Source organism: Lepisma saccharinum, chromosome 11, assembly GCF_977018435.1.
Source record: "Lepisma saccharinum chromosome 11, izLepSacc3.1, whole genome shotgun sequence".
NCBI lineage: Eukaryota > Metazoa > Arthropoda > Insecta > Zygentoma > Lepismatidae > Lepisma > Lepisma saccharinum.
In genome coordinates, this window is record NC_139239.1 from 58,611,560 (window position 1) to 58,631,041 (window position 19,482).

General features: G+C 36.0%; 1 protein-coding gene across 1 annotated transcript in view; it reads left to right on the top strand.

Moving 5' to 3' along the window:
- Positions 1–19,482, top strand: part of LOC145994840 (poly(ADP-ribose) glycohydrolase-like) — a 59,548-nt gene that overhangs the window by 21,701 nt on the left and 18,365 nt on the right. Inside the window, exons 6-7 of the mRNA XM_083131209.1 lie at positions 6,942–7,195; positions 7,947–8,044. Coding sequence (XP_082987335.1) covers positions 6,942–7,195; positions 7,947–8,044 — 352 coding nt within the window. The remainder of the gene's footprint in view (positions 1–6,941; positions 7,196–7,946; positions 8,045–19,482) is intronic.

Genomic DNA, 19,482 nt, shown 5'->3' on the forward strand with positions numbered 1-19,482 from the left:
AGTAAAAGGAAATAATTGAGAATGTGTTGTGAATTGTACTTTTGTGTTGGTAATTTAGTTATTTAATATAACTTGGTTTAATCTTACTGATAACGATGGGTTATGATGAAAGAACAGCCTGCCTAAAATACCCCTTGAATAGTACTTGAATTCGGAATCTTTGGAGATTAAGTTTTCGCTACAAAAACTTAACACATCTCAGGAACAAAAAGAGGTATATTAATTGGTATTTTGGTGTTAAAGTTGTGAATATAATTCTAAATTTTATTTAAAACTATACTTATTACACAAAGAAACATTTCCATTCTAATAGCACATTTATGTAGTTATCAGCGAGAGCCGCCATGGTCCAGTCTGTACGGCATCTGACTGCTACGTGGGAGACCCAGATTTTATTCCCAGGGTGGGTGATCTAAGGCTGGAATATTTCCAACCCTGTCCCCACATAAAGTGGCTCTGGGGCTCACTTAGCCACATAAATGGGTGCCTGGGGACAACCGGGGTGGGGGGGTAAAGGTGTCCAGAGCATGATGCTGATCACATCACCTCCAAAATGGTGGAGATCGAGAATGTGTGGGGCCCTACCCCCCACATCTCCTAAATATGCCTTTATGGCACGTTGCTATATGCATGGGGAACTTTACCTTTTTTATCAGGCTATTAACTTTATTACTGTGTAACGAAGTCCATTTTTGCTTCTCACAGGACATAAACTCGAAATTTTGTATTTTGCAGTTCATTTCTCATAATATCCTGACAAAACATGGTAGGAAAATGTACTTCATTCCTTTCAAGAAATGGAAAATTAACATTTAATGCATGTTATTTTACTTTTCGTGTTTCCATCAAAAACAAAATAATGCATGTCACTAGTGATAAGCACTGTACAGAAATTGAAACACTTTGTTTCAAACGTGTCTCCCCGATGGCACAGTGGTAGTGTAGTCGCCTTGTAATCAAGGGGTGGGTCCCGGGTTTGATACCTGGTGGGACACATAGTGGTTCGGGTCCCACTTTAAAAACTAAAGGTCCAGTCCAGATTAGCCTTACTGTGCATAAAGTTGACTTAAAACCCCAAATAAATCAATCAATTTGTTTCAAATGTTTTATTTCCTAATGATTAGAGCTAGGATTTCTATGTAATTACATATTCTATTCCTTTTTAGATACATACCTTGAACACAAAAATGTCAACGAATTATGTAACTGGCATCATTTTGCATAAGTTTTATGTTACATATTTGCCAGGATATTACATATTTTACATATTTGCTAATTTACTTTACATAAAACAATATTTCGGCAATTTTTTCCTATCTTGATCCTTTTTCCTATATTTTTGGTCTCTGAAACATGAAGAAAATTTGTATCTCATGTGATGTTATATTTTCTAATCAATGAGATGCATACTGCTTACAGTCACCTAAAATTGACTGCCAAATCAAAAGACAGGCTGAAAACGAAAAAAAAATTACTGGAACTGTAATTTATAGAAAGATGCTGGAGTTCTCTCCCCTCCCCTTTCTGGTTACATATTTTCGTTTCACTTTTAGGTTTGGGCAAAGCATGTAGAAACTTTTCATTGGTGGACAACAAAGCTACTTTCCTGTACGTAGCGATTTACGCAATATGTTCCCTTGTACAAAAAGTACAAAAGTAGTTATGCATTTTCATTCGATTGTTCTTTCTGTAGACACATTTTTTTTTACAATTTGTTTCGAAAGTTACAAAGAGCTCTCGTACATATTTACATTGTCTACAATAATTTGGGATATGAAAAGTAATTAATAGTTGACAAAATTGGTTTCTTAAATATGTACATGTTGCTGTGCTTCTTTGAGTTTATAAATTTGATACAAATTTTAATTTGAACAACTTATATCTTTAAAATTACGTTGAATATGTTCAAATAAAATAAATATCTAGCAGAATTCTTGAAATTGCTTGGATAAACGATTATTAGTAATATTACATATTCTATGATACTACATATTTAGCTACATATCCTTTTGATAATACAACACTTACGTGAAATTTTGAAATTTCGTATTTCCACATTGCACAATTTAATGGTTATATGCTATTAATTTCGAAGTTGTGAAGTCTTCAAAGTTAATAGGATATAACCATTAAATTGTGCAACGTGGAAATATGAAATTTCAAAATTTCACATAAGTAACTTTAAACCACGTTTACCGCATCCATCATGAATACATATTTAGGTACATATTTTATCAATTATTTTTACATATCTATGTACATATTTTGCACTTTGATATTACATAAAAATCCGGGCTCTACTAATGATGCATTGTTACTAACGAAGAGAGTACATGCCTGACAAAGCCACCAGACAGGTGGCAAAATCGATCTGGAAAAATGTGGAAATTTAGGGAAATTGGCTTAGGCGTGAAAAGATCTTGGAAAAGTCAGAAAATTTTGTACAAACATTTAAAAACCTGGTGAAGTCAAACAACTTGAATAGTTTTGTGCTTGCCAGGATTAGCGAGTGAATTATGTCTGAATGTGAAATTGTGCATAATTTCCATGATATAATTAGGCTGCAAAAGTGTTGTGTTGTGACATTTTTGCAGACCCTGTGAATACCTGAATGCTGGGTAAGTATCGGACAATATTGGTGAAAAAAAATCCAACCAATACTCTTACCGATTCCCACCAATACTGATACTTGAAAATTGTAATAATTGAAAGTTGTTCAAAATACTGATCAACATTAGTGTATCAATTTACCAAGAATTTTGCTGTAAAATATTCAAGAATTACATCAGAATATTAGTAGCATTTTATGTGATCACAAAATTTATCTTTTCATACAAGACTGGTGCAACATAAAAAAGAAAAACAAGGTCGAATTTTGCATAGTTTCCATAATAACTAGACTCCGCAAAAGTGTCGCGATACATTTTTGCATGCCCCAAGAAAGACTAAAATGCCGAAAAAGTATCGGCTGGTATCAGTAAATAAATTCCAACCAATACTTTTTGATATCACTACATTGGTATCAGCTAAGCCCTATTTTTGATACTCATTCATTGGCAGTGGCTCAGACCTATAATATTCATAATTATCTGTTATATATATTAGGGATGGGACCGATTAATCGGTACTCTATCAGTATCAGCCGAGCCGATATAGATCTATCGGTAAAATTACCAATTATTTTATCGATCCCGATATATATCGATAAATATCTTATAATTTAGTGCAAAATTTTGCCATTCTGTTGTAATTTTTATGGATAATCTCCATGCCCCACTTTGAAACGAACCTGAGCGTTTAAGGTTTTATATTTGTAAGAAGTTAAGATTTTTTAAAAGGTTTGTTACTTCAAATAATGTGCAAGCTGTCACAGACAACTATAGTTAGATTGATACAGTTGTGGTTGGAACTTGTGTATATGTTTAGAAATACGTCATAATCTGTTCGTGTTGATGTCACTTTCTCATCTCAGCAGAGGAAGTGAACCCACCTGAATGTTTTCTCCTGACGACAAACTGAGTTGAAAAACATGTGAAGGTGAGAAATCAATAAGCATGTGGTAACGGGGAAAGGAATGCGAGAAAAGTGTTATTGGTTTGTATTCATTTCGGTTCTTGCTAGCGATACTCGAAGATAATAATTAAGTACAGAAACTTTTGTGCATTTACGTTTGTTTTGTCCAACGTTAAATCTATATGCATTTGTGTTTAGTTATTGTGATTTGATATGTTATAGAATTGTTCGCTTCAGAAAAGCAAAGAAACGTAAGAAAATCTGTACATTGCTTGTAGGTCCACATACGATAGGAAATCTATCTAACTAACTAACTCTCTAGCCTTCTTAAACCCGAAGGTTCATGGCTGCAGCAACACAGGCCTTCCATCTGTCCCTATCTTGAGCAAGATCTAAATACTCTTTTCCATCCCTACCGATTTGCCTTAGGTCCATCTCGACGTTGTCCCTCCATCTTCGTCTTGGCCTTCCTACTGGTCTCTTACCATCAGGTTTCCCAACAAGAATCCTGTAAACTCCTCTTTCCTCTCCCATTCGTGCCACATGGCCTGCCCACCTAAGTCTTCTTGATTTAATTATTCTAATAATGTCTGGACATGAATACAAATTATGTAGTTCTAAATTATGTAACCTTCTCCACTCACCTGTCTCCTCATCCCTTTTAGGTCCAAAGATTTTCCTAAGGATCCTATTTTCAAATACTCTCAATTTATGTTCCTCTTTCAATGTAAGGGACCAAGTTTCACACCCATATAATACTACAGGCAATATTACTGTTTTGTATATTTTAACTTTTAGTTTCTTAGATATTAAACGAGAAGACAAAAGTTTATGAAGAGAGAAGTAACATGCATTTCCTGAATTAAGCCTACTTTTTATTTCCTCTTTAATATAATTTTCATTTGTTAATATTACTCCTAAGTATTTGAATTTGGAAACTGTTTCAAACGATTTGTTATCAATAATTAGATTTTGATTATTACCTAACACTTGGTTTCGGCCTGTAAGCATATATTTAGTTTTCTCTTTGTTAACTTCCAAACCTATCTCTTTAGCAGTTTTGAAAAATATTTTAGCATTATTCTTAATTGTATTCACATCATCCCCCAGTAAGTCTACATCATCTTCATATGCTAACAACTGAGTCACACCATTTAATTTTAGTCCTTCTTTAGTTTCGTTTACCTTCCTAACAGCATATTCTAAGGCAAAATTAAAGAGCAATGGAGATAATGCATCTCCTTGTTTTAACCCATCATGAATTGTAAATTTGTCAGACATATTAATACCCACACGAATTTTACTTTCTGTTTCACTGGTGCATATTTTTATCATACTGACAAGCTTCTTAGGTATTCCAAACTCTACTAATATATTATATAATTTATCTCTTTTGACCGAATCATATGCTTTTTTGAAATCAATGAATAGCTGATGGACATTTTGATTATATAGGAAATCTATGTGATTATGAAACTGCAGTTAAATTTGAAAACCATGTTGTGTTTTCTTTCTACCCAGCAAGCCCTGATGAGTGATAAAAGAGTCTCATGTTCCCAACAAAATTAGCATCGGACTAACTTTGTGACAACTGGTGTCCAACTGGAGGACGTTGCAACTTTCTAAAAATATAAATGTCTAAATATTCAACTTCTTTTGCACTGCAGTCACCTCAAAACACACATTTATTAAGTAGGTCAATGGACATTTCAGGTTCTTCTGTGGTCGAGTGGTTAGCATATCGTGCTGCAATGCCAAGGGTCCTGGGTTCGAATCCCGCTCGGGCTTGGTTGTTTGTGAATGTCCATTCATCAATATCATAATTTCATCACTCATCCCCATCTTCGCAAATTAGCCAAGAGGCACAAAACTCGAAGTAAAATAAACTAAATCAATCAATCAAAGGTTCTTCAAGGACCATTTCTAATTTTATTGATTGATTGAATTAAAATTTAATTTTATATCGGAATGGTAGAATATCGGTTATTGTTATCGGTAAATTCTATATTGGTACTTTATCTGTATCAGCCTTCCCTAATATATATACATATAACAGTTGGGCTGAAAAGTTCATAGGCTGACTCATAGATGGCGTTACTAGAATTAAATCCATGTGATTTTTACTTAGTACTAACCTTCAAAAGATACGTGGATAAATTTCACAGGTGCCGGATAATTAGTTCGTGAGATATAGCATTGTGAGTGAAGCAGCTTTTGTTATTGTGAAAAAATGGATAAAAAAGAATTTCGTGTGTTAATAAAGCATTGCTTTTTGACGAAAAAAAAATACTGTTGAAGCCAAGGCTTGGCTTGATAAACATTAATCGGACTCTGCACCAGGAAAATCAACCGTTGAGAAGTGGTTTGCTAAATTTAAACGAGGCGAAATGAGCATCGAAGACGATGCACGCAGTGGACACCCCAAAGAGGCTGTTACCGACGAAAACATCAAAAAAGTCCACAAAATAATTTTAAATGATCGTAAAGTGAAGTTGATCGAGATAGCTGAGACTTTAAAAGTATCAAAGGAACGTGTTGGACATATTGTGCATGAATATTTGAACATGCGAAAGCTGTGTGCAAAATGGGTGCCGCGCATGCTCACAATCGATCAAAAGCAACAACGTTTTGATGATTCGGAGCAATGTTTAGCAATATTCAACCGTAATAAACACGAATTTTTCCGTCGATATATTACAATGTATGAAACATGGCTCCATAACTACACTCCAGAGTCCAATCGACAGTCAGCCGAGAGGACTGCACGGGATGTACCGAATCCAAAGCGTGGAAAGATGCAACAGTCGGCTGGCAAGGTTATGGCATTAGTATTCTGGGATGCGCATGGTATTATATTCATCGATTACCTCAAAAAGGGCCAGACCATCAACAGCGATTATTACATAGCGTTGTTGGAGCGTTTAAAGGATGAAATCACGAAAAAACGGACCCATTTGAAGAAGAAAAAAGTGCTGTTTCATCAAGACATTGCACCGTGTCACAAATCAATGAAAACGATGGCAAAATTATATGAATTAGACTACGAATTGCTTCCCCATCCACCATATTCTCCAGATCTGGCCCCCAGTGACTTTTTCCTGTTTGCAGACCTTAAAAGAATGCTCGCTGGAAATAAATTTAGCACTGATGAAGAGGTAATCTCCGAAACTGAGGCCTATTTTGAGGCTAAAGAGAAATCGTACTATAAAAATGGCATCGAAAAATTGTATGACCGCTATAATCGTTGTATCGCCCTCAAAGGCAACTATATTGAATAATAAAATCGAATTTTGTCAAAAAAAATATTTTTTACTATGTTAGCCTACGAACTTTTCAGCCCAACTGTTATATGTGTAGGTTGATATTATTTCATTGATCTTTGCTCTGCAATTGTATTTATCACTAACACAGTTGTTTGTAATTTACAGGTATTAGATCAACCAGAAGCTGATTTCTTCTTTTCAAATCTTCTCCCCGACATCATCCAATTAGCTCTGCAACTTCCGAATCTCATCACACGACCAATTCCTTTGCTGGAGCAAAATAAGACTGCCTCAATAAGCTTAAGCCAGCAGCAGATATCCTGTCTGTTAGCAAATGCTTTCTTGTGCACATTCCCAAGAAGAAACTCTAAATCTCAAACTGCAGAATTTGCAACGTACCCAGAAATAAATTTTAACAGGTAAGAAATCAGTGATATTCATTGTGATGCACTGTGGAACAATTCACAATGATAGTAATGCATGATTTTCTTAAAAGTAGGGTTTGGGGCCAATTAATCAGTATTGGTCTGATTAATTGTTACTCTATTGGTTACTCTACTTTATTGATATAAGTACTGTTTTATCAACTTGCTAAATACCCAGTAATTTAGTGCAAAGTTCTTCCATTTTTTAAATCTTTTTGTGCTATTTTATGATATAATTCATATACTCTGTTTTTAAAGTAACTGTCAAAATAGGTGTTTCTTTTTCTAAGGCAAATCCTACTGCAGCCCCTGGGTACATAAATTAAGGGGGTAATAAGGCACTCAGGGTCTTCAGGGAACATTTGCAGTTTTTTTTTATCATTAAAATACTCCCTTATCAGCATCAGTAAATTTTATGTCAGTACTTCATTGTAATTGGCAAGAAATTCACATTCACAGTCCATTATTGATTTGTAACTATACTAAAATATTCTCATTTGCTACAATATTCAAGTATCCTCCCTGCAATAAAAGCATTATCCTATTATTAAAATAAATAATTTTACCTTGAGTTTAGATTTTTCCCATTTTAAGCTAGTTTTGTATAGAAATATGCAGTTGAAAAGTGGGAATGTAATTTCTGGTTAAATGTAGTGTTGAATAAAGTCACTAGGCAAGCAGTGCCCACACTTAATATTCTGACAATATCTGGCAACATTATTTCCAAATGACTTTAATTTTTCAGAATGTTCCAAACCTGGAAGATGAAGAAAAAGACCTTGGATCGGGCAGAAGGAAAACTGAAGTGCCTGTTTAATTATTTCCGGAGAGTATGTAGAAAAGGTAGGGTTTTTGACATTATAAATATATGTACAAAAAGTATCTGGTTTGTTTTCTGTGTAAAGGCAGGGATTAGGCAGTCCCTCTAGTTTACAATGTTGCAATTCATAGTACTTTTGAGTATAAAGAAGTTAATTACATTTGAAGGGCCAGGGGGAAAACGATGAATGTCGATTTTTCGCCCATTTTGAGATTGCAACGCCATCTGATAGTTCAGAAGCTGTACTATAAGAATGAGAACGGCCTTGGTTGGGAAACGATGAGAAGTGCCTGAAAAACGCATTATTATTTTGGCATATATTAACGTACTTATGAAAATAAATACTTTGTTTTTCATTTCCTGACAAATCGTCTCGAATGAACATTCATCGTTTTCCCCCCTGGCCCTTCATTTGTTTACTTAAGTTTAAATGCTTTGGCTGAACTGATAATTCTCTGGAGTTTGGTTATTCTGCAGGTCCACAAAAATTGTGCGTGACACTTTCGTTAAGTCTAAATACCCTGGAAATTATTCAAAATTTAAAGATTTATTTTGCATCAGTATTAAAATGGATTTTATGATTAAATTATTGCTATTATGACCGCCTACCTATTCTCGTAGCACTTCTTGAGAATCGCAGGGGACCAACTTCCTTACTTGGATTTTTACCTTTCAGGCTTAAACCACATACGCTAACTCATGAAAAATGTCAAAAACAAGTCTGGTGTTAGTAAATTCAGATTTTTATTAATTTTTACATGCAAACATGCTTGAAATTTGTTAGAAAACAATCCGATTAACATGCATCGCATAAACTTACAGCCACCGCTTCCATTAAGCTAAGCCACAGAATATCTCCACCCTGCTATTCCTCTATTTTATACAATGCGATTGCCAATATGACTTTTCTTTGCAGCGCTGTCAAAGTTATAATTTGTACAGCGTGATTGCCATTGTAGTTTTTTACACATTGCTGGCAAAGTTGTAATTTGTACAGCGTGATTATTTTTATATACAACATTTTCAACTAGAGAACTTATGATCTGTCATAAATTCCCCGGGGTTGGGAAATTTGACTTTCTTAGTGAGAATCAAGAAGAAATGTCAAATACTTCATGCATTACTAAAATTATGACATTGTTTACATGCAAGAAGTTAGTTACAAAACAAACACCACATAAACAAAGATATAACATGTAAGATTATGACAAAATATCAGATTCATATATTAAATAACTTAACATGCATAAACACAAAACAGAATACACATATGTAGAGTGTGTATGCATAATCGCAGAACCAAATTTGTACAATTTTCATGCATAAACACAAAACAACACACGTGCAGTTTACATGCATCAGTAAAAAAAAAAGAAAACACATCATGTACAATTTGCATGCAGAGATAAAATCATAACATATACATCTCGCATACATAAATTAGCATGCATACATTCATAACATGCAATAGACAACATGTATGCACAAACTCCACATATCACAAATATGGTACCACTATAATTTACAATTTGTTATCATGCTCTTAATAAATATCTTTAGACAGCATCATGCAACTGCTCCAAACCTAACTCATGAAGTTGCAAATCGTTACGCATGCTTAAAAGTTTGTTTATCCAAAGTTTTTGTTTGTCCAATGAACAATGCCAAGCTTTGATATTTTTTACGGAAATATTTGCAATGTCTTTTCCAGTGTTGCAGCATATGGCTTTCACTGTGTTATCATCATGAATTTGCATACAAACAAAAGGACCTTGGTATAAATTACAATATTTTTTTATAATGCAAGTGATGGTGTCACTTTGAGGATGCAGTTTTATGAAGATCAGATTGCCTTGCTTTACTGGAATTTTTGTTGCTTGTTTTTCATGCTGTTTTATAATATGTTTTTGTCTCTTATTGAAACTACATGTTTCTGCCATAAGCAGCTTATTTTTCCACATCTCTACATCAGGAATGCGATCCGTTAGTACTTTTTTACAGATATTTTGAGGTTCAATATTTAGCCTGAGTTCTATAGGAGCATAACCTGTACTGGAACAAATTGAATTATTTAACAGATGTAAAATGGCAGCAACATGGCTAGACCATTGCTTATGTTTACCATTGCAAAATATACGCATCAATCTATTTATTTCCTGGTGATATCTCTCCACTAAGTTAGCACTTGGATGATAACTGGGTATGTAAAAAATTTTTACATTGAGAGCATGCATACCTTTTGTAAAATGTTCTGCACGAAATTGTGGACCATTGTCACATATAATGATTGTTGGTATTCCCAAATGGATGAAGTAAGAATGTGTTAGTTTTCTAGTTACGATGGAAGCTGTACTATTGCCAATAGGATATGCCACAAGATAACGGCTAGCAGAATCTAATACTGTTAGTAAATATTTTTCACCTTTGGAGGAACGTATGAATGGACCTTGTAAATCAATAAATAATATTTCACCTGGTTTTGAGGGTTTGTGCATGATTTCCAGATACTTAGGAGGATGTTTATCTGGTTTATTTTTCATTCAAATTTCACAATCAGTGATGTAAGACTTTGTGTCTCTTTTCATATGAGGCCAGTAAAATATTTGGTAAATTTTACCGAGTGTCTTGTCTGTACCAAAATGACCACCTTGATCATGATACTTGTGCAGTACAAGATTTACTAATGATTGAGGCACGCATATTCTTATCCGGTTTGGATTGTGAAAATCTTTGATGGTAAGTAGATCATTGTGAATAAGGTATATATTCTTCCAGTTTCGATGTTTGCTCTGTTGTGAACTTTCACAACCAGCGAGAACAGATTTAACACCACTGCAATACGGATCACTATTTTGTTCATTAACAAAATTGTTTTTATCACATATTAATGACTCATCAAGATACTCAAAGTTATTCATGAATATGAGTTCATTATCATGGTCATTAAAAGATCGGCTCAACAGGTCTGCCAAGAGGTTTTCTTTACCTCTACAATACTCGACATGGAATGAGTACTGTTGTATTTGAATAAACCATCTAGTCAGCCTATTGTTCCAAGTGTGTGCAGATTCTAACCACGTGAGGGATTTATGATCTGTGATAACAGTAAATTTTCTACCTAACAACAGTGATTTAAATTTGTCCAGTGTAAAGAGTATTGCTAACACTTCTACTTCAGTGGACGTACATGATTTCTCAAAAGGTTTCAAAATTCTTGACACAAATCCAATCGGACACAAGTTGTTGTCTACCAGTTGAAAACAATATCCTGCAATGCCTATATTTGATCCATCAGTTTGAACAAAGAATGGTTTGTTCAAATCTGGATGGTAAAGCATTGTTTCTGCAATAATGGACTGTTTCAACAACTCAAAGGAGCATTGTGCACTTTCATCCCATTCCCACTTTTTGCCTTTTTTCAATAACTGGTACAAGGGATGTGCCATGATGGCATAATCTTTAACATATTTTGATAGCCAATTGAAACTTCCCAAGACTTTCTGCAGTTGCTTGATATTGCAAGGGACAGGTAAGTCTTTTATGGCTTGAACATACTTGGGAGATTTCTCATAACCCTGTGCACTGATAGAATGCCCTAAAAATTCCACCTTGACTTGACAAAACCTACATTTGTCCAGTCTCAGTGTCATGTTGGCATCTTGTAACTTGTCAAAAATAAGTCTTAAGTGAAAAAGATGTTGTTCGAAAGACGTGCTTTTGACAATTACGTCGTCTACATAACATACTGTAAAAGATTCCGTACCTTCCAAGGTTCGTGTCAGAGCATTAATGAATGCAGACGTTCCATTGATTGATCCAAACACTACCCTTGTGAACTGGTAAAGTTTTCCCTGAAAACTGAAAGCAGTATACTTTCTTGCTTTGGGGTGTAAGGGGACCTGCCAGAAAGCATTAACCAAATCTAGGGAGGACAAACATTGACATCCATGGAAACTCATTAAGAGTTCATTTATGTTCATAGGATGTAATTATTGCTCAAGCTTGACATGTTTGTTGATATTTCTTTGGTCTAAGCAGAGACGAATGCCTCCTCCGGGCTTGACTACAACTAGGAGAGGACATAAGTACTCTGATTCAGAATATTCAATAATGCCTAAGTTGAACATTTCTTCTATTTGCCTGCCAACTTCATCCCTATATGCTAATGGTATTGGATAGTTTTTGTTAACTATTGGTGTGGAAGTATCCAGTTCTATTGTGTGTGTATACTTGTTACAGAGACCTGGTAATTCAGAAAACAATGTTTTATATTGTTTTAACAACTGAAATAAAGCTATCCTTTGTGACTCATTTAAATGTTCACACTCTTTAACCCTTCTCCACAAGTCTTCATCAGAAGGATGAGAGGATGACCGTGGGGATATGTTAGATACAGAAGGTCTGAAATCTAACTCTTCTTCCGGACAACTTTCATTTGAGACAGCGATAAATTTGGAGAATTTGCTTCCTTCGCTCGATTCCAAGAGTAAGCCTCGCTGGACAAAGTCTAAAGTACTATCAATATTGTATAGGACATCTAAACCGAGAATAATGTCTACTTTTAAATGTCTGACTACCAGGAATTTAATGTAAAAGGAAAGTCCACAAATTTCAACGTTCAAATGAGTGGAACCTATTAGTTTGTCTTTCCTTTTCCCTGTATAGTCAACTAATTTAATTCCCGTAACTGGCAATAGCCGTGGTTTAGAAGCCTGAGTACAAATAGACTTCCACAGGGTTTCCGAGAGAACACTGACCTCAGCGCCACTATCGAGTAAAGAAGTATATTCCTTATTGTTTATTCTTACTTTTATGTGAGCAGAAGGTTTACGCTTGCTATTAGTATTTATGGGTTGCTTACAACTTTTGATTTCTGCACTGCAATCTATTTTATCACATTCACTTAAGTTTATAAAATGAATAGCAGGATTTATCCCATCACTCACATCACCTGCTTTTTGACATGAGCTCGTAACTAGTTTAACGAGTTAAACTGGTGTATGTCTGCCTGGACTGTGATTTCATTTTGATTGAAATCATTGAACAGACCTTTTTGTTTCAAGAAATCAAAAACTACATTCATCCCAGACTTTGACCAATGAATTAAATCAATTCGGCCATTCCTTGGATTTCCTAAGTGTTTTTCAAATAGATCTAGTTTTATACTAGAATCTGCATTCAAAAACAGATCACTAATATTCACTACAATGAGATTCTCATCATTCCCTAACTCCATTAGAAAATTATTCCACTGACTCCACTTACTCCACAAATCAGGATTGACAGCAGTTAACAACTTTGGGATTGGTGGTAATGTGAGTAATATTAACTGATTCGTTAAAGGTAATAACTTGTGTATTAAACCTTTGAGGTCACTTTTCATTTTGTGTAGCTCTGTATATCTCAAAAAATCATTGGTGCCAATAAGCAACATCACTTTATTACCAACTTTGTTATCTGGACAGATCTTTTGAGATAGGTTGGAAATAGTTTGGCCGCTAGTACATAACCCTATGTTCCGTTTACCTAGTGAATCATATGAAACAGTGTAGTTTGCCAAGGTTTCTGCTAACGCGGATCATCATGGAATCACCTAGCAAATGAACATTATTGTACAAGGGTTCAATGACCTGTGCTTCGGTATTTGTTTTGACTGAATTGTAAAATTTTTTGTGTGTGTGATTAAGATTACTAGAGTTGGGTTGTTGCAAAGGAGGATTAGCAGGTACACTCATGACACCTCCCTCTCGACATGAGCGACTTACTCGTTTCCCGAAAAAGTAGACTTATTAGCATTGGTGATTACATTTCTTTTTGAGTTACGCTGTGTGCTGGAATGATCAACAACCTCGCACTTGAGTTTGTCACCTCTGTCTTTAGACTGATCGGTACATTTAGTTTGAATAACTGCTACGTTTCTATTACTATCAAAGTTTTTAGTTCTACTGTTAAATACTGCCTGTGGCCTTTCACGTAATGAAGTTTTGCTAAGGGCTTCGGAATTTTCTATTACCGTGATGGCTTCACTCAGCTCTGTAACAGGTTTCATAATGAAAATTTCCTTGATTTTGAAAGGCATCAAAGTAGCAATTTGAGCTAGCCTTTGTGCTTCGTCAGTGGTAGGTTGAACAATCTGCAAAATTTTCCATTGGTCCATGAAAAATGTTAGCAGTGACCCATGAACAGACTTTTGATACTGGGAATTCAAGATTTTGGTGAGCATTGTTGTTTTCCAATTAGAATTTTGATAATGATTCAGAAACTGAATCTTGAATGATTGTTAATCTGAAAATTTTTGCTTTGATATCTTGTACCATTGCTTAGCATCCTTTGTTAGCAGCGTTGGTACATAAGTCATAAAATCTGTTTCTGCTATTTGAAATAACTCGAAATTCTCTTCGACATCATCTAAGAATTCAGATGGGATTAGTTCACTAGAAACTCCAGAGAATTTCGGAAACCTATTTAATTGATCTGACTTCAAGAAATTTCTTTTAGTAACATGTGAGGAAACTTGATTTTCTTTGCACCTAGAAACACTCTTACTTGTTCCATTAGGGAAAAGTGTTGTTACACTATCATTATTATTCACATTTACTAAGGGAGACTTTTTCCTAGACCTATTCTTTTTTCTACTCTTAAGCCCAGATGAATGACAGCTAATTGTGCTGGGTGAACTATCTGAATCACTTTCCCGAAACCTGTGGAGCATGGTAGTAGTTGAATTCTGTAGAACTTTAACTTGTTGAGCTACACCTGACAAAACAGGCAACACTGTATTGTTCACAATACCCACTAAATGTTCTACCTCATGGGAAACATTACCATTTTGTAATTCACTAGTTTCGATGGGAATATTTTCACTTGTTTGGGATTTACCAGCAATAAAATTAAACCATTCTTCAGCTTCTGATGGCTCTTCAGTAGATTCCTGGTGATCTACAGGTGAAAATGCAGGCTTCTTTTTGACAGACTCTGGTACTTGTACTTGACGATGACACCATACAGTCTTGGCTTGATTGTTTTCTATTCTTTCTTCCAGTTCAAAAAGTTTGTTTTTCACAACCACCAGTTCCTGACGCAATTCATCCTTTTCTTCTATCAATTTTCTCACTTCCATGTCAACTTTCTGGGTTTCACTCCTAACCTTCTCATTCCTAGAAATGCATTCTTGCCTGTATAGGGACACATCTTTCTGCATGACATTCAGTCGGATGTTCAGATCAGCTCTTATATTTTTTTCTAGATTCTTTAGATCACTCTTAAATTCTGCTTTCACTTGTCCTAACTCCTGTTTAAGTTCCTCTTGTGACTTCGAGATAGCTCGCAATTCAGCCAATATTTGCTCCATATTTCTTATTTTTCACATAAAACCACTTAAATTCACTTTGCACCAAACAAGAACTAGTTGAACACTATCACAATCGTGGAATCACATATTTCGTTTTTGCAAACTAGTTGCGATGATAATGTAAAATATTTCACATTATAATCTTTAGACGAATAATCTTTGAGACAGCGTACTGAGTCTCATCAAATCTTTTTATGACCGCCTACCTATTCTCGTAGCACTTCTTGAGAATCGCAGGGGACCAACTTCCTTACTTGGATTTTTACCTTTCAGGCTTAAACCACATACGCTAACTCATGAAAAATGTCAAAAACAAGTCTGGTGTTAGTAAATTCAGATTTTTATTAATTTTTACATGCAAACATGCTTGAAATTTGTTAGAAAACAATCCGATTAACATGCATCGCATAAACTTACAGCCACCGCTTCCATTAAGCTAAGCCACAGAATATCTCCACCCTGCTATTCCTCTATTTTATACAATGCGATTGCCAATATGACTTTTCTTTGCAGCGCTGTCAAAGTTATAATTTGTACAGCGTGATTGCCATTGTAGTTTTTTACACATTGCTGGCAAAGTTGTAATTTGTACAGCGTGATTATTTTTATATACAACATTTTCAACTAGAGAACTTATGATCTGTCATACTATTTTAATATTGTGATGTAAAATTTTAATATTTTAAAGTAAAACTGAAATACTTACATATTAATATTAATAAATATTGTGAACGGTTTCAAATTGTGCAGATTTTCAAGCATTGGTAGGAATCGGTGAGAAATATTAGCATTGGTATCAGTTGAAAGTAGTATCACCTCAGCCCACAAAATACAGGTAGAAACTATATTGAGCTTCAGGGTTAGATTAGGCAGTGTTAAAGATGTCATGCCTCGAAATAAATAAGCTTACAATCTTCACAGTGAAGTAACAATGAGAAACAACAGATAGTGGCAACTAAAAATGTTTAAATACGGAGAAACTAGTACTCACTTTTATCCGCGAAGCTGTTTTTTCTTCTTTTTCGATTAATTTCAGTGGCCACTGCCACCATCCTCGTTGGAACTTGCCACTGAAATTAATCGAAAAAGAAGAAAAAACAGCTTCGCGGATAAAAGTGAGTACTAGTTTCTCCGTATTTATATACTACCGCGTCTCTCTTTTCCAAATCATGAATAAAAATGTTTGTTGAAATATGAATAATTACCCAACAAACCTGTTCTGAAGGTTCTACTTGTCTTGTCTACTACACCACATCCTGGAGTGTGTGCAGCCCATCACAGTCCTTAGCTCTTATCACAGAAAGAGGAAGCGTTAACCCTCTTGGTGAAATTATACATCACATTGTACAGCACAGGACTGTCAAAACAGTATTTATCTTAAAAATGAAAAACAAATGTATTATACACAGTTGAGAATATGAGGAAAATCAGAAGTCTTTATCATAGGCATGTCAGCGGGGAGAAAGAGGGCCAGTTGACTTAGAAATTTAGTGTAGAGGAATCTTATCTTCATTATGAGGCAATATTACACTCTTAAAGAAAATTATATATTTTCTTATGTAATTGGACTATCCATGGATGTCCGGAAAAGGGAGGGGGTGGGGGCCACCCTCATCTGGAAAATGAAAGTTATCCAAACATTCCATATTTCACACTTATAATTTCATTTCAGCCTCAGTAATATATATATTAATTATTGCAAGGGCATTGCTCCCCCCCCCCCCCCTTTAATCAGAGGATCTGTGCAGGCCTATGGTCTTTATTACTTTATTAGTCTCAATATATCTTGTGACAGTTCACTACCAGATGTAACCATGCTTATAAGTAAAACAGAAGAAAAATAGTTTTGTTTTAAGTGTTGGAGATGTCTCTATATTGTAATGCACATTTAATAAGAGGAAACCTGCCATGGTATATAGCTTGAAAATACAAATATTTTTATGTAAATTGGTGACCAGATTACTATACCGTGTACGGTTTTACAAAGAACAACATGAGTTCAGCCAATACGCAGCCAGTGTTATTGCACTTTTGCTAAACTAACTTCTAGCAGAAGGAAATGACAGCGAATTTGCTGTAATCGATATTCAACTTCATGTATACTCCTCTCTCAACTGTTTTTTGTGGCGTATGAGTAAGAGATAAGTGAATAATTTTACAACTGGTTTTGTGGCGTATGAGTAAGCAATAAGTGAATAATTTTACACCGCCCTTGCTATGAAAATGCTGAACTCAAACTGACTGACTGACTCAGACTCACAGTGTTCGAGAATGCCTATGACAATGAAAGGTCATTGTGCATAGTCAGATGAATTTAATGACCATTATTTTCCCAAGACACAACAACTCAACAGATGGAAGGAAAATGAAAGGGTCATTGTGTATGTGTTGAGATGTGTTGTTTCCTAGTCTTTCTTCAGGAAACAATAACTCTGGCTGTGGCGACGGAATTTTATGGGACTTGAACAGTCTGGTTCAAAATGCCTTGCCCCATCTTATGGTGGACTTTGAAGTGGCGAATACTATGAAGACTTCTTGTGCACACGAGAAATACAGAACATGGCATTTAACTTGCACGGTGCAGTTTCCTAACTATACAACGTTGCACTCCTGCCATTGGCTGGTCACCACCGACAGGCTCTGCATGGTCCCACCCCTTCTTACAATACGCCCTATAGTTTGCAACTATCAATGGGGAAAGCATACATAGATGTAAAAATATAGTGTTTTACATTGCTTGTGAAGAGATAATTTCAACTTTAAAATAAAATAAACTAATTGATTGCTATCATTGCCTAAAGCTAGAACCAACTGCACCAGTAAGGGAATTAAGTTTGCACACATTGGTGCTGTGACACATGCAAACTGAAGTGTAGCAAGATATCAATGAAATAAATTGACATGGGTGATTAACATCCTTTGGCAGTAATGTAGAGCATTTTTCTTTTAAACATTTCATTTTTATCCATGCTGTGTCTATGTGCGTGTCATATATATATATATATATATATATATATATATATATATATATAAAAATCAAATAAGGTAAAAGGAAACACTCACCGGACAGTAGGAAAATTCAAAATTTTCGCTAATTTATAGCATCATCGGTGTGAGAAGAAACAGAAGACGGAACCGGAAGTTGGGGTCCTGCAGAGTTGCCAGGTCCCCATTGAAGAAGAAGCGGTGCGTAGAACGAAAAAAACACTGTTTCGTCACCAGGCTCGTCGTAAACTGTGAGTGTGTAGGATGAGTTGGGAGGGTGGGTGAGGGTTGGGCATTACTGGGTGGCCTTGTTCAGGCCAGGTGGAGTGGTTGCACTCATGGCCGATATATAGGCCCTCTCCCATCTTTTGCGAACAGAGGTGTTGGCTGGTTGGGGTAGGAGGTGGATGATCGCTACCCGGAAGCAGTCGTTGAAACTGATGTTGTGGTGGTTGGTGTGGACGGCGACAGTGAAGTCAAGGTTGTGGGTGGAGGAGCGGTGGTTATTGATGCGGAGGTTGAGGGCCGTTGATGTTTCCCCCAGGTAAAAATCACCACAGATGTTGCAGGTGAGGATGTAGATAAGGTTTGAGGCATGGCAGGTCCCTTTGGGATGGAGGGTAAATTTGCCAGTGGCCGTGTGCACCTGTGCACCTGGAGGGTGTGAGAAGTGATAAGGATGGGACAGGTCTTGCACCTGGGTCGGTTGCATTTATGGGCAGGGGGGTGTTGGATGTGTGGTGAAGGAGTGTTGTGGACCAGGATGTTTTGGAGGTTAGGGGGGCGTTTGAAAACCACCCTGGGTTTGTCGGGAAATATGTTTTTGGTTTCGGGATCACTGTGAAGGATTGGGAGAAGAGAGTGCAGTGTGTGCCTGATTTTGTTGAGGTGGGGATGATATTGGGTGATGAGTGCAGGTGGGTTGGTGGCAGCAGGTTTCTTGGTGGTAGTGGTATGTGAGGCAGCTCGTGATATTTGCTTGGTGACCAGGATGGAGGGATATCCACGGTTAACCAGGGCCTGGTGTAGGCGGAGGTTATAATTCTGGCGGGAGGTGGGTGAAGTGTTCAGGCGCTGTCCCCTGAGGGCCAGAGAGAATGGAATTGCTTTTTTGGTGTGGAACGG